We start from the raw sequence: 18,396 nt of genomic DNA, 5'->3' as shown, positions 1-18,396 counted from the left end.
AACGTCAAACTTAGGTAAGCACAGTAATTAAGAAAGAAGAATGAATACTTTCACATATAGCTAGAGAATTTTTATCAGAATTCATTTTAAGCCTCAGGTTTCTGTTTTGGGTAATACATATTGCAACATTTGAACTTTCTCCATGTCCACGTTTCCTGTTCAGGGGACAGACAGGTTTAAAATCCATTTAATTCCCTAAGGATTCTCAAAAGGTAACAAATTGTTTTTTCTTTAACTGTTTGGCCTATTGTTGATTATTGTTGGATTTCTTTCTTGGAATAGATGGAGAAAAAAAGAATCAAGTGATGATTCATGGAATCGAGCCAATGTTGGAAACGCCTCTGCAGTGGCTGAGTGAGCATCTAAGCTACCCGGATAATTTTCTCCATATTAGCATCATCCCCCAGCCGACAGATTGAAGGAGCTGCCATTGGCCTGTCCAGAATCACCCTGAAGTGGGATTTACCAGAGCATGTCACCCTTCTGCTTCAGTCGAGTTTGGTGGAGGCAACCTGACCAGAAACCCTTGGCTGCTGCAAGCCAGACAGGAACGAGATGCCATGTCAGATAAGGCCACGGGCAGGTCTTCCTTTGCATCAGGCTGCTTTCCTCCACTGCCGTCATCCAGCCTCAGCCAGGACGTGAAAGGCTTCACAGGACCACTGCAAGTCTCCTGTTTCCATGTAAGATATAATGAAGCTGAAACCCTTGGCCTGAGAAGAAAATGGAAAGATGTGCCACTTGATACGTATTTCTGATTAACAAACAAACAGGGGTATTTCCTAAGGTGACCATGGTTGAACTTTAGCTCGAGAGAGTGGAAACATTGGTTTAATTTTCAAGAGAATTAGACTTAAGAAAGTAAAAGAGAAATTCTGTTATCAATAACTTGCAGTAATTTTTTGTAAAAGATCAAATTACAGTAAACCCATCTTTCCTTAATGAAAATTTCCTATGTTTACAGTCTGTCTATTGGTATGCAAACAATCTTGTAACTTTGATAATGAACAGTAAGAGATTTTTAAATAAAGCCTCTAAATATGTTTTGTCATTTAACAACATACAATTTTGTCACTTTTCAAGGACTTTCTGATGCATATATAGTAGATGTGTTTATACTCTGCGTGTTACCATTTTGACCTGTCGTTGCCGGCATGGGGTAGGTACAGGGCACAGGATGACTTGTCTCAGGAGCTGTCACGGAAGTTCTTGCTGCCTATTTTAAAATCTGTTCTTCACACACTAAAGGTATCAATAATGTAGCTGTTTTTCCTTGTTGTTTTCTCACTGTAAACCTGTCAAATCATCATATGCTAAGCATCTGTATAAGATAATTTTGCATTTTGGGAAAAACCCATTCCTTCCAAGCTAGTGTTTTTCATCGGCTCCAGGTCTAATTTTTCACTGTGGTCCCCTGGCAGCCAGTCTTTGAAGTCTAAAGATTACCTGTCTCTTGGCTGCAGTAGCTTTTCCTTAATTTTACCAAAAATATCCAGAAGTCACTGGAGTTCTTATTCAATATAAGGAAGGTTTGCTGCACTTTATTACCGAGCTGCTGGGATTTTGCCAGTCACACATATTTGTGCATTACAGTTGGTTTCTTGTGAGCTATCTTGCTGTCCATAATGAATGTTGACCCACTTGAGTATGCTAAAAAACATATAGAATCATGCAGTAATGGTTTTAGATTCCATAATAAAAATGAATGTTTTTCTTATAAAAATTATATGAATGACGCTGAAGTGAGATCCTACAAGTACTCATTGCTTCCTTTTTCCTTTTGTGATTTTCACTGATCAATAGCAAATTCATTCACAGAATGCGATAAAATTGGTCAAAGATCAAATATTCTGGGAAGAAAATTACAAGGCTCAGTCATAAAGAATACCATAAAGTACCAATCACAGAACAATGGAAGTAGAAAACCATTGGCCACTATAAATAAAATGAAAAGTGCCATTTTAGCAAAGGCAGGAAAAAATTACAATATTTGAGTTATGTAAGGATTAAAAAATCCACTGACTTGTATTTTTGCAAAAAGACGTTGGTCTGAATATGATTATTCACATTAAGAGTGTTTAATCGTCTGTTTGGTTTGGGGATTTTCCCCTGGATGTTTTGACAGACTAAAATGAGCTTCCGTGAGCAAAAGGATCAGAATGCCAGGGAGTGCTTAGCCTGGTGAGAACGTAAGGCAGGGTGGTCCTCCACACATGAGACCAGTGTCCGGTCATTGTGGTGGACTCCAGTGAGCTCCGGATCTTTCCTTCCAGATTTTAAAGTCCATCTTATCAAACCATTGCCCATTGTTCCTTGTTCGTTATTGCACCAGCATCATAACTTTATTACTCTAATCCCAGGTAAGTCAAGCCCCGAAGGAAGAATAAAACCAGAAATTAGTGCTGACTTAAATATCTATTTTTGTTTCTTTTTATTTGAATATTTAAATTTTATGGTTTATTAAAAATTTTAATAAATGTTGTGTCTGTCTTTATTTCAAAAGTTGGGAATGTTATTTATATAAAACAAGTTACCTGTTGGTGAAATCATTCACATTTCCTGCATCTTAAACCTGTCCTAAAAGTTTCTCGGAGAAATAAAAAGGATGAGGATAAAAGAGAGTCTATATGAAAGAAAATTGGAGAGGCCACAAATCTCAGTATACTCACTTGACTCATCCTTGGTAAATAGTGATCCCCTTGGAAAATAGATGTTTTTAATTATTGGCATTGTTAACTAGGAAGAAAAAAACTTCAGACAAATGAAGTCCAGTCATTGCTTGTCCTTCATAACATTGATTCTCGGTTGGAGCACTTAAGTACTGACTATGGATAGAGTTGAATTGATAAGTACGATGATTTTCTTGTAGACTATTTGAGGTAACCTTTACTTCCTTTCAGTTTTCAGAAATTTGGTTTATGTGGGTCGCACCAGAGAACAACAGTCTCACTTTTTATTTATCATACTATTGATATTTAGGTCTGAGGTAAGTTGGGTTTCCTGTTATAAGTGCCAACATGGTTGAAATGTAAGTGTAGAATCTTGGAGCGTGATAGGGATATCAAATGTGACCATATTTAGGAATGTTTGGACCCCAGTCATCATCAGTTACTGGTTGGAATCAGGCAGAGTACCTACTTGTCTCTTTTGAGTTCTGTCATTCTCTTAAATGTTTCTCTAAATATATTTATCTCCTGGTCTGGAAGTATTAAGAGTTACAGGGGTGGTAGGGAGGAGAGAAGAGAGGCATGCCTCTTTTCACATCATTTAAGACATTTTGTAGTTACAGAAATTGATTTACTATGTTGCTTCTTTTGACAGAAGGATCTTGTAAATTCTCTCTAACATAAATTATAAACTGGATTCTCCACACTTCTTAGCAAATGTAGCACTATTATGGAATAGAGTGGGCTCAATATAGTAACCATAGAGTGAGAGACTCCTTTTTTTCGATAGTTCACTAGTATTTAGGTTTTTAAATACTTAAGCATTTTTGTTAACTGCATTGATGTGTTAGAATGATAAGCAGTGAGATAAGGACAAATTTGAAGATTCAGAGTGTCGGTATACTTTGACATATCAAATTGATTCCTCTGAAAGTGATCCATTTGGCCTGCCCTCTGTATCTTCCCCATCTCCACAGTTCAAGGATAAAGCACAACCAGGCCTTTTTGTTGATACTTAGTGGAGTGCCTAGCACTTAAGTTGATGCTTAGCAAATGTGTTACTTAAAAAATTAAGGATTGCTTAATGACACTTTAAAATGAGTGTTGTATATTTCTGGTAAAAAAAAAAAATACTAGCTATAAAAATAGGAAGAACCTTGTCATTTAGAGATCAGTGTACAAAGTGCAGTTGGTACAGACTGGCATTAACAATGAAGACTTGCTTACTCAAATTGGCTACTTTCAGTAGGAACCACTGTGGACCAGATCTGTGCGTCAGTCCACATTCATTTTAGTTGCAGTGTAGACCGCAGCTCATCTCTTCTGTTTCAACATCAGTCTAATTTAAGCAGCGCCTAAAGCTGGAGCAGTTCTCACCAAGCATCTGGAGGTATTTATTAATTCTGACCTTTTCATAAATGAGTGGTTTGTGTCTTGCTTTGCCTCTAAGACTTTACTTCTGAAAATGAGAACTCTTTCATCCAGCATTTCCCAAACTTTCCTGATAGATTTTTTTTTTCCCTGGTATCACAACATCCTATTGCACTTTAGCTTGGGAAATACTACCTTCACCAAGTCACTAGATCCTAATGACCTAGCGTTTATAGCATATATCTTATTCGCCCCTTTCTGACAACTCTTTGGCTGTTTGAAAAGCTCTCAAGCTTCTGACTCATCTCCAAACAAAATAGCTCTAGTCTGGCCATTCCTTCCTCCTCATGTGTCCCATTTTGTCAGTGACACTCTTGGAAGTCATTCACTAAGTGTAGCTGTACATGCCAAGGTGTGTGCTATGTGCAGGGGGTGTGGTCGTTTAGATTTTCATATTACAAGTCTTGGGTGCATAGTCCTGCTGCTCAGCAATGCTGTCTTCTAACAAACCACATCCAGAATAAGATTTAGTAGAAGGACTGGAAACTAACTACAGGTACACTTAATGAAACATCCATCCACATATAAAAACGAAGGCAAAGCTGGGCTCGGTGGCTCAGCCTGTAATCCCACGCCTTTGGGAAGCTGAGATGAGTGGATTGTCTGAGCCCGCGGGTTCGAGACCCGCCTGGGCAGCGAGACCTCATCTCTACAATAAATCAAAAAATCAGCCGGGCGTGGTAGCGCGTGGCTGTAATTCCGGCTACTCGGAAGGCTGAGGCGGACGGATCGCCGGAGCCCAGCAGGTCGAGGCTGCGGTGGCCGGGAGCGGCCACTGCACTCCAGTCTGGGCGACAGAGTGAGACTCCAACTCAAAAAAAAAACCCAAAGGCAAGTTGTCAATGGATTGGAGAAAACCCCTTTTCAATCCTTAGGTAGGAGAGTAGATAGAATTAAAAGTGAATATTCACTCTCAGGGAGTCACCATCAAGCTAGCCAAGAGAGCCACAGGGTTGAAATGTGGTATTCTATGAAAAGAATCAAGAGCCCCACATGGAATGCGGCTGAGGTCAAGCAGAGCGGGACTGACTGCACAGATGGGTGATTTTCTGTGGCCCTGGCAGATAGAGTAGCGTTTCTGAGCTCCAGCTGGATACTATGATTATTTGGGAGGTGATGACCTTGTCTTTGTGTTGTCTAGTGCATCTTTTCCAAGTATGTTACCATGAGCTTACGTCTGTAAGTTGAGTTTTGATATTCTTGTTACTTTTACAAAGACAGTAACCCATTGGCCTGTATGCTGAAATAGGTCCCCACAATTATGTGTGAGCCTGGGTAAAAATATCCCTCTCAGCCCTTTTGTGGGTATGCCGTCCCACCCAACCATATCTCCTGAAGAGTTTGGTCATTCCCAGCACCTGTATTTCTATAGCTGCTTTAATCACTGTTGTGAAAGTTGTTATTGTGTAACATGAGTGTCCGCTTACCCTGATGTCTCTGATACATTGTAATGACACTGGTATTCAATGAATTGTGACAGAGAAAGTTATTGATGGTGCCAGAAAGGACCACCAGGCCCTGAAGCCAACTTTTAAAAGGTGAGGGAGAAAACTGGGTAAAAGCTAAGTAATTTGGGGACTGGTAGTACAGAAGACCCTTGGAGAAAAAAAAAAAAAAAATTTCCAGGTGGGTTGTGATTAGCAAAAGTCTCAGATGTATGGTAAACATCTCATTCTAGGCAGAACAAAACCCACACGTTATTAAAGGGGAACATTGAGAACAGCTCAATAAAATCGACTTTAACTGCTAATACTGTGTTGGGCATATTCTTCTAGATTTTCTAGAATTCCATGTGATTCATTGGATTATTCAAACATGTTTTGAGCGAATAGGGTAGTGGATATTCTGGGAAGAACAAGACACAGCTCTGAACTTAAGGAACCTCTATGAGAAGAGAAGACAGAAGTACCTATGCAATATACTTGGAAATTGCAACGAGCGGCGCAAATAAAGCAAACACTCTGAGGAAATAGAGCTGAGAGAACGATCTACCTTGAGCTAACTTAGATGACGCCTTGCTTGGCCTCTCGGCGTTTGACACTTGGTCACACCTTGTTTCACTCTTGAAACACTTTCTTCACTGGGCACCACGCCCTCCTGGTTTCCTCCTACCTCAGCACCTCTGTCGGTTTCTCTGCTTAAGTCCTAAATGTTGTCATGTCCCAGGGCTTGGGCTCTGGCTCTCCTTAGCTACACAGTGCACCAGCTCACTCTGAGGCTTTTAACACTCTCTGTGTTACCTCCAGGATGAACCTCTCTCCTGAGCTCCAAACCCAATACTCAGCTGCCTACTTGACATCTTAGGTGTTTAGCAGGTCAGATTTTTTTTTTTCAGGGATGGGTCAAAGTAGAACTCTTGACTGCCCTCACACCTGTCCCTCTCCCATTCACTCACTTCCATCTTAGTAAATGCTAGCCAGTCACCCAATCCCCAAACCCAAGAACCCTCCTTCCTTCCTCTTCTCACACATACTGTAGATATCAGGTAGACTGCTGAGTGCACCTTAAAATCGACTGCATATACCCACTTCTTACCACCTTCACTGCTACCAACTACCATCTCTTACCCTGATGACCACAGGGCCTCTCATCTGGTCTCCCTGCTTTTCTTCTGGCTTCCCTGTCTTCAAAATAGTGTGTTTCTTAAAACATGCCGGTCATGGTGGCTCACGCCTGTAATCCCAGCACTTTGGGAGGCAGAGGCGAGAGGATTGCCTGAGTCCAGCAGTTCAAGACCAGCCTGGGCAACTTGACCTCATCTCTACAATAAATGAAAAAATTAGCTGGGCATGGTGGCGTGTGCCTGCGATTTCAGCTACTTGGAAGGCTGAGGTGAAAGGGTCACCGAAGCCCAGTAAGTTGAGGCTGCGGTGGCCATAAGTGTGCCACCGCACTCCAGCTTGGGTGACAGAGTGAGACTCCTATTCAAAAAATAAGAATAAATGACATCATGGCAGTCCCTTGATCAAAACTTTTCTGTTTCTTTCCTTTCCATCCCAAACGGATCTAGACTCCTTACCCAGTTCACTTCAACCTGTCTCTGCATCTGACATCTGTTGCTCTCTGCCTCGGCTACTTTACTATAGCTGCATGGACCTTCTTGTGTTTCTTGTCCCTTGAAGATGTTGGGATGATCCCTCCTGCAGGGTCTGCAGTTGAGGTCATCTCTCCCTGGGACTGTCCCTGGTTCACCTCCTCACTCCATCCAGGAACCTTATAGGTCACCTTCTCACAGAGACTTTCCTGACCACGCCCAAGCCTCCTCCCAGCCTCATCTCTCTGGCCTTCACGAGTCCCGTCATCACATTCTCTCCCCTCTTCATGGTATGTATCTCACTTGAAATTATATATTTGTTTATGGCTGTATAGCTAGCAGTTCTTGAATGTTTACAATGTCTCAGGCACTGTTCTAACTGCTTTTGAAGTATTAGCTCATTTAATGTCAGAGCTGTCTGAGATAGTTGCTAATATTGTCCCCGTGGAGAAACTCAGACACAAGACAAGTAACTTTCCCAGCATCAGGAGGTAAGTGATAGAGACAGGATTGGAACCCAGGCAGGATGAAGTATTTGCTGGATGCGTTTTCGTAACTTCTGAGTAGGTTAGGAAAAGCATCATGGAAAAAGTGGCTCTTGAACTGGAGCTTGAAGAGAGTAAAATTGGGGAAGGAGAGAAGAAAAGTGACAGTGAGTTGCACAGAGCTGCATGAACAAAAGCTCAGAGGGACGGTTGTCCATTTGGACAACGGGTCCTGCAGGAGAGAGAGAAGGATACATAAAACAGAAAAGGTATACTCCAACAAGATGATGGGAAGCCTTAAGTGTCTGGCTAAGGAGATGAGGTTTTATTTGATGTGCAGTGAGACACTGAGTATTTTTAGCAGTAGGAGCATATGTTCAAAGCAATCTTTTAAGATGCTGACTGTGATGGTAGCACGTAGGGAGGTTTAGAACTAAGCCTGTATCTAAACCTAGAAGAACAATGACAAATCACCATCAGCAGCTGAGTCAATGGTTTTCCACCCTTTTTTCGGCAGCAGAATGCATAATGTGTTCTCTTTTTTTCTTCTTTGAGTCAGGGTCTCACTCTGTCACCCAGTCTGGAATGCAGTCACAGCTCACCGCAGCCTCAACCTCCTGGGCTCAGGCGATCCGCCTCAGCCTTCTGAGTAACTGGGACTACAGGTGTGCACCACCACACCTGGCTAATTTTTTGATATTTTTGTAGAGACGAGGTCTCACTATGTAGCCCAGGCTGGTCTCAAAATCCTGGGCCCAAGCCATCCTCCTGCCTCAGCCTCCCAAAATGCTGGGATTACAGGCGTTAGTCACTGTGACTGGCTGCATTCTTCATTAAAACTTGCCCAACCATCCAGTGAAACAGGTAGCTTTTCTGGTTGAAGCAGGGCCACGGCCAGCACAAAGGCTGACCTGCCCACTTCCCCCGGTCTGCTGTGCCAGCCCTACTGGCACCAACTCAGGACTTCTGTGCCCCTCAGACAACCGATGGAACACCTCTGACCTGGACCTGTTGGTAATTAAGTCTAATGGATTTCAAACCAAAAGCAAGACAAGGCTGACAGTGGAAGGGGAGGGGACATTGAAGAGAAAATAGAGGAAGAATCAACTGAGACACAGGAGGAAGAAGTCAAAGGTGATGCAAAATCTACGAAATGGGGAGATTCATTACCCAAAAAGGGATTTCATTGGGGAAAACAGATGGCAAAACAGTTTGGAACCAAGATTAAGTACTCAGACTCAAGGCATTAAGACAGACGCTGGTTCTCAATGGTTCTGGTGGAGTGGCTCTCAAAAGGACAGAGCCCTGTGCCCCGCCTCCTCCCCAGCAGGCAGTTCAGTTCATTGGGCAGGCCCCAGGTATCATGATATGGATAACCTGAAGTGATTCTGATTCACCCTATGAAAAGGTCTTTGATATGGAATCATAACTGCACACTGTGACCCTGAGGCTGCAGCTCACGAGAGAGACCTGGAAGGAGCCGTTGGAACCAAGAGTTTGGCATGGAATCGAGTCAGTCATACCTGCCAGTGGCTTTCACATCTGTCTACCTCTTCCATGATCACTGCAAACATCTGTCTATGACAGCAGCCTCAGAACTGTGTTCCTACATGCACTCCTGACCTTTGATTCCTTTCTCCTTCTGGCAGCCAGAAAGATCATTGAAAACTTCAGGTTAGGTTGGGCGCAGTGGCTCAAGTCCATAATCCAAGTACTTTGGGAGGCCGAGGTGGGAGGATTGCTTGAGCCCAGGAGTTCAAGACTAGCCTGGGCAACATAACGAGACCTCATCTCTACAAGAAAAAAAAAATGTAGCCAAGCATAGTGGTGTGCACCTGTAGTCCCAGGTACTCAGAAGGCTGAGGCAGAAAGATCACTTGAGCTCAGAAGATCAAGGCTGCAGTGAGCCGTGATCATGCCACTGCACTCCAGACTGGGTGACAGTGAGACCCATGACTTAAAAAAAAAAAAATTCAGGTTAGGTCCAGTTTGTCTCTGCTTAAAATCCTTGGATGGTTTCCTTCTGCCTTTAGGATAAAGTCCAAAATCCTTACCATGTTAAAGACTTTGCAAGGTCTGGTTTCTCCCCACAAAAATCCCCAATGGAGGATTCTTTTTTTTTCTTCAACCTTGTTCCTCTTCTTCATGACCCAGTATTTTATACCTCTCTTGGGATCTCAGAAGCCTGAAACTTCCTCTTATTACAAACTCCTGCGTCTACTCTTTTCTCTCCCTGGAATGTCTGTCCTCTCACCTACCCCCCATCCCCCACCCCTTTGGCTTGCTCATTTCTACTCATTCTTCCTCTCGAATCCTCCAGAATTTCCAACTAGCCAGGCCCTTCCTGGTAAGATTGCCAGATGTGGCAAATAAAAACACAAGACACCCCATGAACGTTGAATTTCAGATAAACAAGAAATAATATGCGGTATTTGGGACATACTCATACTAAAAAGAATTTGTTGTTTATCGGAAGTCCAGCTTTGACCGGACGCTCTGTATGTTATCTGGAAACCCCACTTCCTGAACTAGAAATGGTCATGCCATCCCCTAGCTCCGTCCCTCTTATAGCTGTGTCCCCTGGTAGGCTGCATGTTCTGCGAGGACAGGGACTGGAGCGGCTTCGTTCACCAGTGGGCCTCACATAGTGCAGTGGCATGTTATGAGCCCTCAATAAAGATTTATTACATGAATGAAAACAGTATGAAACGATTGAAGTTCCAGAGAGAGGCCAGATTGAGGATACTGTCTGGGAAGTTTTCTGCGTGGAGGTAAACTTTGAAGTGGGAGGGAGGGGGAGGGGTGGCACCCTAGAAAAGATCTAAAGTAGAGAGAGAAGAGGAGCCCCTGGGGAACACCCGTATCTTAGTGACAGGAAGAGAAAGAAGGGCAGATGCTGGAGACACCAGTGCTAAAGAAAGAATTCATAGGTCAGGTGCAGTGGCTCACGCCTGTAATCCCAGCACTTTGGGAGGCTGAGGCGGGAGGAATGCTTGAGGAAGACCAGCCTATGCAACATAGCAAGACTTCGTCTCAACAAATTTAAAAACTAGCCGGGCATGGTGGCTCACACCTGTAGGCCCAGCTACTTGGAAGCCTGAGGCAGAAGGATTACCTGAACCTAGGAGGTCAAGACTGCGGTGAGTCGTGAGCATGTCACTGCATTCCAGCCTGGATTGTAGAGTGAGAACCTGACTCAAAAAGCAAACAAAACTAAAAAACAACATATGCACAAACTAAACAGGGGCCTAGGGAAATAACAGAGTGCAGGCCTTTGGATTTGGCGGTTAAGTCCCTGGGACTGTCAAGAGAGCTGTTTTGAGTCTGGTGGCTATCAGGTTGTTAATGACTCTTAGGAAACGTAATGGTAAGACAAGAAAAGATAAGACTATATATAGCTCAGTTAGCATGGTGGAAAGAGAAGGTGATTGTCCTGGTGATAGGGGCCATAGATAGTCTGGGAGGAAATGGAGAAGATAGAGGAGAAAGAGGAAGAATCTGCTGGGTGCAGTGGCTCATGCCTGTAATCCCAACACTTTGGGAGGCTGAGGCAGGAGGATTGCTTGAGCCCAAGAGTTTGAGAACAGCCTGGGCAACATAGCAAGACCTTGTTTCTATGAAAAAAATAAAAAATTAGCTGGATATGGTGGCACATACCTGTAGTCCCAGCTACAAGGGAGGCTGAGGCGGGAGGATCGCTTGAGCCCAGGAGTTCAAGACTGTGGTGAGCTATGATCATGCCACTGAATTCCAGCCCGGGAAACAGAAAGCCACTAACCAATGAAGGGAGGAAGTAAAACAAAATGAAATGGCTGTAATAACCATTGTTCACATTACTGTCCACATAGCAAGATATGTCTCTAAAAAATAAATTTAAAAATTTTAAAATGCTTATGTATATCTCTAGTATTAATTCCCTCAGTATCAAGCAAGGAGTTACCTTTGGAATTTGAAACTGTATTGCTTTGGAGTGGGAGAAAATGGAAAATTGCTTAAAAGCAGAATATGATCTTGATGAAATACTTACCTGTAGTGAATTATTGATTATTTATTTATTTGAAGGATCTACTGTTTGTTAATTTAAAGGGAATAAAAAAGAAATGTTATCTTAAAATATCTCGTGTGTATTAATATGATTCATTGTTAATGGTTTAGCGATGCTTTTAAAATGTTTACATTTAACAAAGTAATACTTTTTGACAGAAAAGCACAATACAGTCATGCACTGATTAACAGCGAGGACACACTCTGAGAAGTGTGTCATTAGGCAATTTTGTTGTTGTGTGAACATCATAGAGTGAACTTACACGGATCCAAATAGTACAGTCTACACACCTGGGCTATGTGATCTAGCCTGTTGCTCCTGGACTATAAGCTTGCATAACATGTCTGTACTGAATACCGCAGGCAACTCTAGCACAGTGGAAAGTATGTGTGTATCTAAATACAGAAAGTTTCAGTAAAAATACAGAATTATAATCTTCTGGGACTACCCTGGTAAATGGGAATTGTCATTAACTAAAACATTGTTATGCATCACACTGCTTTATAATACAAGTGTGCTGTTTACAAAATAACTGTAGGATTTATTTTTTAAAATCCCTAGTATAGAATATATAAACCAAGATGAGCGTCCTTCTTTTTCAATCCCATCGCGTATTTCTGTCACCTCATCTAAAACTTCATTGGAAGATGATATTAGAGCGAGGACTTGACGGGCTCGGTGGCCTCACGTCCATCGCCCAGCCATGTGCTGGAACCCACAAAAGGCAGAAGGTTCAGAGGGAATCCAAGGATGAACCTAAAAATAGCTTGTTGTAACCCAGCGGTCTCCAACCTTTTTGGCATCGGGGACCAGTTACATGGAGGACAAGTTTTCCACGATGAGGGTGTTGAGGAGGGGATCATTAGGCATTAGAGTCTCATAAGGAGCGGGTGACCCAGATCCCTCACATGCGATGTTCACGATAGGGTTTGCACTCCCATGAGAATCAAATGCTGCACTGATCTGTCAGAAGACAAAACTCCTGTCACTCACCTTCTGCTGTGTGGCCAAGTCCTAAAAGGCCAAGGCAGATATGGGTCTGCCACCTGGGGATTGGGGACCCCTGTTGTAACCTATAGCCAAAATTCAAGTATTTCTTTTTTTTTTTTTTTTTTGAGTTGGAGTCTCACTCTGTCGCCCAGATTGGAGTGCAGTGGCCGCTCCCGGCCACCACAGCCTCGACCTGCTGGGCTCCGGCGATCCTTCCACCTCAGCCTTCCGAGTAGCCGGAACTACAGGCGCGCGCTACCATGCCTGGCTGATTTTCTGATTTATTGTAGAGATGAGGTCTCGCTGCCCAGGTGGGTCTCGAACCCGCGGGCTCAGGCAATCCACTCACCTCAGCCTCCCAAGGGCGCAGGATTACAGGCTGAGCCACCGAGCCCGGCAAAATTCAAGTACTTCTTCCTCTAGAATCATTCTTTTAAATTTGTTTTTCATTTCAAACCATACATGTACATAATTCAAAAGGTTCCGAGAGTGAAGAGTGCAAGTCTCCCCCTCCCTTCCTCTCTCTCTTTCTCTTTCCCTCATCCCGCATCTCTTCATCCTGTGACTCCTTTGCTTAGCTTCTCTCTGTTAACCAGTTTCCTGTGTGTTTTCAGAAAGTGGCTGGGCACTTATGACATGTGTGTGTGCACATGTGTCCGCACATAGGAGAGTCACATACTATTCTCTCTGTGCTATGATTCCTTTTTTCACTTCACATATTTTGGAGATGATTTCATACTGATATACAGAATCTGCCCTGTTCTTGCCGATAGCTGCACAACTGAGTGTGGTTCTTCATAATTTTTCCCAAATTTAATTTTTTTCATAAAATAGCAGGCAAGTGAATATGTTTAGCATGTAGGCCCATTAAGGAGGAATTGCCACAGGGCAAGTTAACATCCCTCTAAACTGTCTCTTTCCACCTCCAGAGACCACATGGGAAGCTTCCAGCCCCTGCTAACTCTGCCGCACAGTTCTCGAAGACCCTGCTGGGTTTCCCAGGACACTAGAACCAAACTGGGAGAAGATGGTGTTCACCCCCGCTGGTCAGCGGGCCTGCGCATCAACTCCATTGAGAAATGCAAGAACTAAGCTGATGCCCCAGCATTTCCATGCCTGTGGATGAACATTACGGCCATTCAAAGCCAACGCTTACATCTGCATGCTTTCTGGAAGATTTCTAAGGATGCAAACATAATCACCGTGTCCAAAAATGCACAGCCAGTAGGCAACTGGGAGGCCTCATTCAACAAAGACGGCTCTGGGGTTCAAGTCAGCAGGCACCCCTCCGCTCTGGATCCAGCCCCTCGTGCATTCAGCACAAATTTGAAGACATTTACTATGTTCCAGGCACAGTTCTGGGTACTAGAGATACGATGACTGAAAGACAGACAAGGCCCCTGCCTGCATGGAGTTTACATTCAGTGAGGAATGTACAGACAGACTCTACTGTTCAAAACCAGTCTGATCCTTCTCATTCTTGTCATCACCTTCTCTCTTGTCCCTCTCTTCTCCTTTCTTTCTCTCTCTCTGCCACTGTTTCTCTCTCTCTCTCTCTCCACTCTATCACTGTTCCTTCTCTCACTCTTTCTTCTCTGTCACTGTTCCTCTTCCTCTCTCTTGTTTTTTTGTCCTCTCTGTCACTGTTTCTCTCTCCTCTCTGTTACTGTTTGTCTCTCTCTTTGTCCTCTCTGTCACTGTTTTTTCTCTCTTCTCCTTTTCTCTGTCACTGTTTCTCTCCTCTCTATCACTGTTTTTTTCTCTCTCTCTCCTTCTGTCTGTCATTGTTTCTTTCTCTGTGTCTCTGTCACTGTTTCCTCTCTCACACTGTTTCTCTCTCTCTCTCCTCCTCTCTGTCACTGTTTCTCTCCTCTCTGTTACTGTTTGTTTCTCTCTTTGTCCTCTCTGTCACTGTTTTTTCTCTCTCCTCCTCTCTGTCACTGTTTCTCAGATCCTCTCTATCACTATTTCTCTCTCTCTCTCCTTCTGTCTGTCATTGTTTCTCTCTCTCTGTCTCTGTCACTGTTTCCTCTCTCTCACTGTTTCTCTCTCTCTCCTCCTCCTCTCTGTCACTGTTTCTCTCTCTCTCTCTCTCTCTCTCTCTCTCTCTGTCCTCTCTGCTACTACTGCTTCTCTCTTTTTCTCCACACTCGCCCCAATCTCTCCCCCTCTCTCGCTCTCACTTTCACTCTGTCTCTGTCTTCCACCTTTTCTCTCTATCCAACTCATAAGACTCCATGCTTTGCTTATCTGGGATGCCTTTTTTTTTGTCTATGTTCATCCACTTATCTTCCAAGTGTTTTTAAGTGTCTTTGTGCTCCCCGAAAGCATCAGACAAACTCAGATTTAAAAATCTCCCACAAAATACCCAGCTCGTCCTCCTCAGATCTGCCAAAACCTCCTGAGAAACAACTAGAAACTATTGGAGAGGAGGGAGGTTAAGGAGACGTGACAACTACACACAATGTTGTGCCCAGATGGGACCAGGGAACAGAAGACAAGGAGAAACTAAGGAAATCAGAATAAAATACGGACTTTAGTTAATAATAGTGTATCAGTATTAGTTCACTTGCTGTGACAGAAGAGACATAATAATGTCAGATGCTAGAAATTGGGGGAGCTGATCCAGAGGTCAATGGGAACTTTGTAAATATAAAACTATTTCTTTATTTATTTATTGAGTTGGGATCTCACCCTGTCACCCAGGCTGCAGCGCAGTGGTACAATCATGGCTCACTGCAGCCTCAGCCTGCTGGGCTCAGGTGATCCTTCCACCTTAGCCTTCCAAGTAGCTGGATCTATAGGTGCACACCACCACGTCCAGTTAATTTTTTTATTTAAAAGACAAGGTTTTGCCAAATTGCTCAGGCTGGCCTCAAACCCCTGGACTCAGCCAATCCTTTCGCCTCCACCTCCCAAAGTGCTGGGATTGCAGGCGTGAGCCACTGTGCCCGGCTCACGCTTTATTCTTTGCTCAGATTGTTCTTGCTTTGGCCACTGGAGATGTCAAGTTAGCTCTTGTATCCCTTGACATACGCCACCCATTTGTTTTTTGAGCACTTCCTTACCTGCTGGCACTACTCATCCATGCCTCATCCCAGACCTAGAATTAGCCATTTCTCTAAGGAACTTGGTTCTTTTACTTGGGGAGGTTTGTTTTTAAATTCAAGCCTCAGCATCTTATACTCACCCAATCACTCAGTCAGTCAATGAATATTTATTTATACTCAACTCTGATGCTAATCCTACTAATCTTTAGTAGATGCTAATCTTTGAACCAGACGCTGGATACACAAAGAGGAACAAGACAGACAAAACCCCTGCCTTCAAAAGCTAACCATGTGGTTGAAGATAGACCATGAATGAGCAAGTCTCCACAATGGAATATTTACTTACAAGTCTGGTACGTTCTCCGAAGAGAAGGGACAAGGGGCTGAGATTTAAAATAACCCAAGTCAGGAGCTGAGTGAGCTCATGTAGCTGGAAGAAGCCGTTGTGAGTGGCTGGTGTTTAGGTAGAAAGCTGAAAGATGATAAGGAACCAATACTTTAAAGAACAGGGGAAGCAGTGTTTTCAACCTGCAGAAGAATGGGTTGTGGCTAGCTTAAAAAAAAAAAAAACAACCAATATTATTATCTTATAAAACTTTTTCCCCTTTGTGTAAGAGTTGATGTATTTGCTGGTTCATTATATAAAATGCATTTCTTAATGGGGATTATAGTAAAAAAACAAAAAACAAAAAAAAACTTATAAGCCACAGTTGTAGGCAGAAATAAGAGCAGAGTAAAAGCCCCGAAAAGTAAAAAGCTTTAACAGGGTTAAGGGTCTGAAAAGCGGCCCATGCGCTTGTGTGGAACAAACATGGGGTGTCATGGGAGAAGAGACCAGAGATACCCAGCAGGGCCCAGGAGGCCAGGTGTATGTAAGCGAAGGGGGGACGGGAAGTCATTTAGCAGGGACGCATTGATGTTTTGAAAAGTTTTGGGTTACTGTGTGGAGAATGGAAGGAGAGGGGAAGAAAGGAGGTGGGGCCAGTCAGTAAGAAGGTGCTTGTGGAGTCCAAGCAGGGAGACTCCCTGGGGTGTGCAGCTCATATCCGCTGTCAGTCAGCTTCTCCCAACCACTAGCACAATGCCTGAACACAGCAGACCTTCAAAATATGTGTTTGTTGAATGAATAAGTGACACAACTGTAGAGAAAAATGGATGAGTTAAGACATATTTGGACAGTGACAAGTATTTTTATTTTTATTTTTTGGGTTGCGGTCTCACTCTGTTTCCCAGTGGCATGATCGGCTCACCGCAGCCTTGACCTCCTGGGTTCAGGCAATTCTTCTGCCTCAACCTCCCCCAAATAGCTGGGACTCCAGGTACAGGCCACCATGTCTAGTTAATTTTTAAAATTTTTTTGTAAAGACGAGGTTTTGCGATGTTGCCCGGGCTGGTCTCAAACTCCTGGGCTCAAGCAGTCCTCCCGCCTCGGCCTCCCAAAATTCTGGGGTTACATGGTGACTGGCCCTGTGGCAAGTCTTGCTGAGAGGCTGGGTGTGGGGGAAACGGGGAAGGAATGGTGCCCCCTTTACACACCCAATCCTGCTTCACTCACTGATGCTTCCTTTCTCACTGGTGGACTGCAGAGGATAGTCACACGGCTCTTTAACCATCTATGCTGTGGTTATTCCTCAGTGCTTAGTCATATTGGCCAGAAATAGGAAGAACAAAATTTTTCAAGAGAAACTGAGATTGAATAGAATCACAAAAGCCAGTTCGTATTACAGATTTCCAAACTCACATGACTGTCATCTCTGATGTTAAATCTCTGAGCCCCTGTGCAAATAAAGACAGTCAGAGTGATCCCCAGACTCCCTGGGATTCGACATCCTGACAGGGAGCTGGTGAGGTAATGATGTAATTGGCTAACTATGTTTCATAGAACCTCCTTCCACCTGGTTTTGCATCACATTAAATGTAACATGTACAAGCCAGGGTGTTGGCTCATGCCTGTAATCCCGGCACTTCGGGAGGCTGAGGTAGGAGGACTACTTGAGGCTGAGAGTTCAAGACTAACCTGTGCAACATAGCGAGACCCCCATCTCTACAAAAAATAACAAAATTAGCCAGGCATGGTGGCATACACCTGTAGTCCCAGCTACTCAGGAGGCTGAGGTGAAAAGATCGCTTCAGGCCAGGAGTTCAAGGCTGCAGTGAGCTGTGATCACACCACCACACTCCAGTCTGGGAGAGTGAGACTCCATCTCATAATATATACGAGGGGGGAGACAAAACGCCTCAGAACTTATTTATTTAAAAAAAGTGTATGTATTCTTACATGTTTACACTTCAGTCACCCTCAAAGTACTTGCCGTTTGAGACAACACACCTATCGAGATGCTTTTTCCACCGCTCAAAACAGTTTTTGAACTCATCCACTTTGATGCCTTTTAGGGCTTCTGCCATTTTTTGTTTTCTCTCTTCCACACTGGCAAAATGTTTCCCTTTGAGGATTTTTTCATCTGGGAAAACAACAAAAAAAGTTGCTCAGGGTGGGATAGGGTGTATAGGGAGGGTGGGGCACGGGGGTCATGCTGTTTTTGGCTAAAAACAGCTGAACACTCAACACAGTGTAGTCTGATGGGCTCTTAAATCACCCATCATGAAATGGGTAAACACATTGAAAGAATCTCCAAAGAAATTCACTGAAGCCAAACGCAACCTCTCACAACAACACTGGATGGTCCACCGGTGC

At 43.5% G+C, this 18,396-nt stretch overlaps 1 protein-coding gene across 2 annotated transcripts in view; it reads left to right on the top strand.

Annotated features, from left to right (window-relative positions):
- The window catches only part of ATG5 (autophagy related 5), a 138,026-nt gene extending 136,298 nt beyond the window's left edge, over positions 1 to 1,728 (top strand). For both annotated transcript variants that reach the window (XM_008067062.2, XM_021717088.1), the window contains one exon: positions 283 to 1,728. In XM_008067062.2, coding sequence (XP_008065253.1) covers positions 283 to 419 — 137 coding nt within the window. In that variant the 3' untranslated portion in view covers positions 420 to 1,728. The remainder of the gene's footprint in view (positions 1 to 282) is intronic.
- The last annotated feature ends 16,668 nt before the right edge of the window (positions 1,729 to 18,396 follow it).

This window comes from Carlito syrichta, unplaced genomic scaffold (genome assembly GCF_000164805.1).
Source record: "Carlito syrichta isolate Samal-C Ts95f unplaced genomic scaffold, Tarsius_syrichta-2.0.1 Scaffold309276, whole genome shotgun sequence".
Classification (NCBI taxonomy): Eukaryota; Metazoa; Chordata; class Mammalia; order Primates; family Tarsiidae; genus Carlito; species Carlito syrichta.
This window is presented reverse-complemented; position numbering and strand designations above follow the sequence as displayed.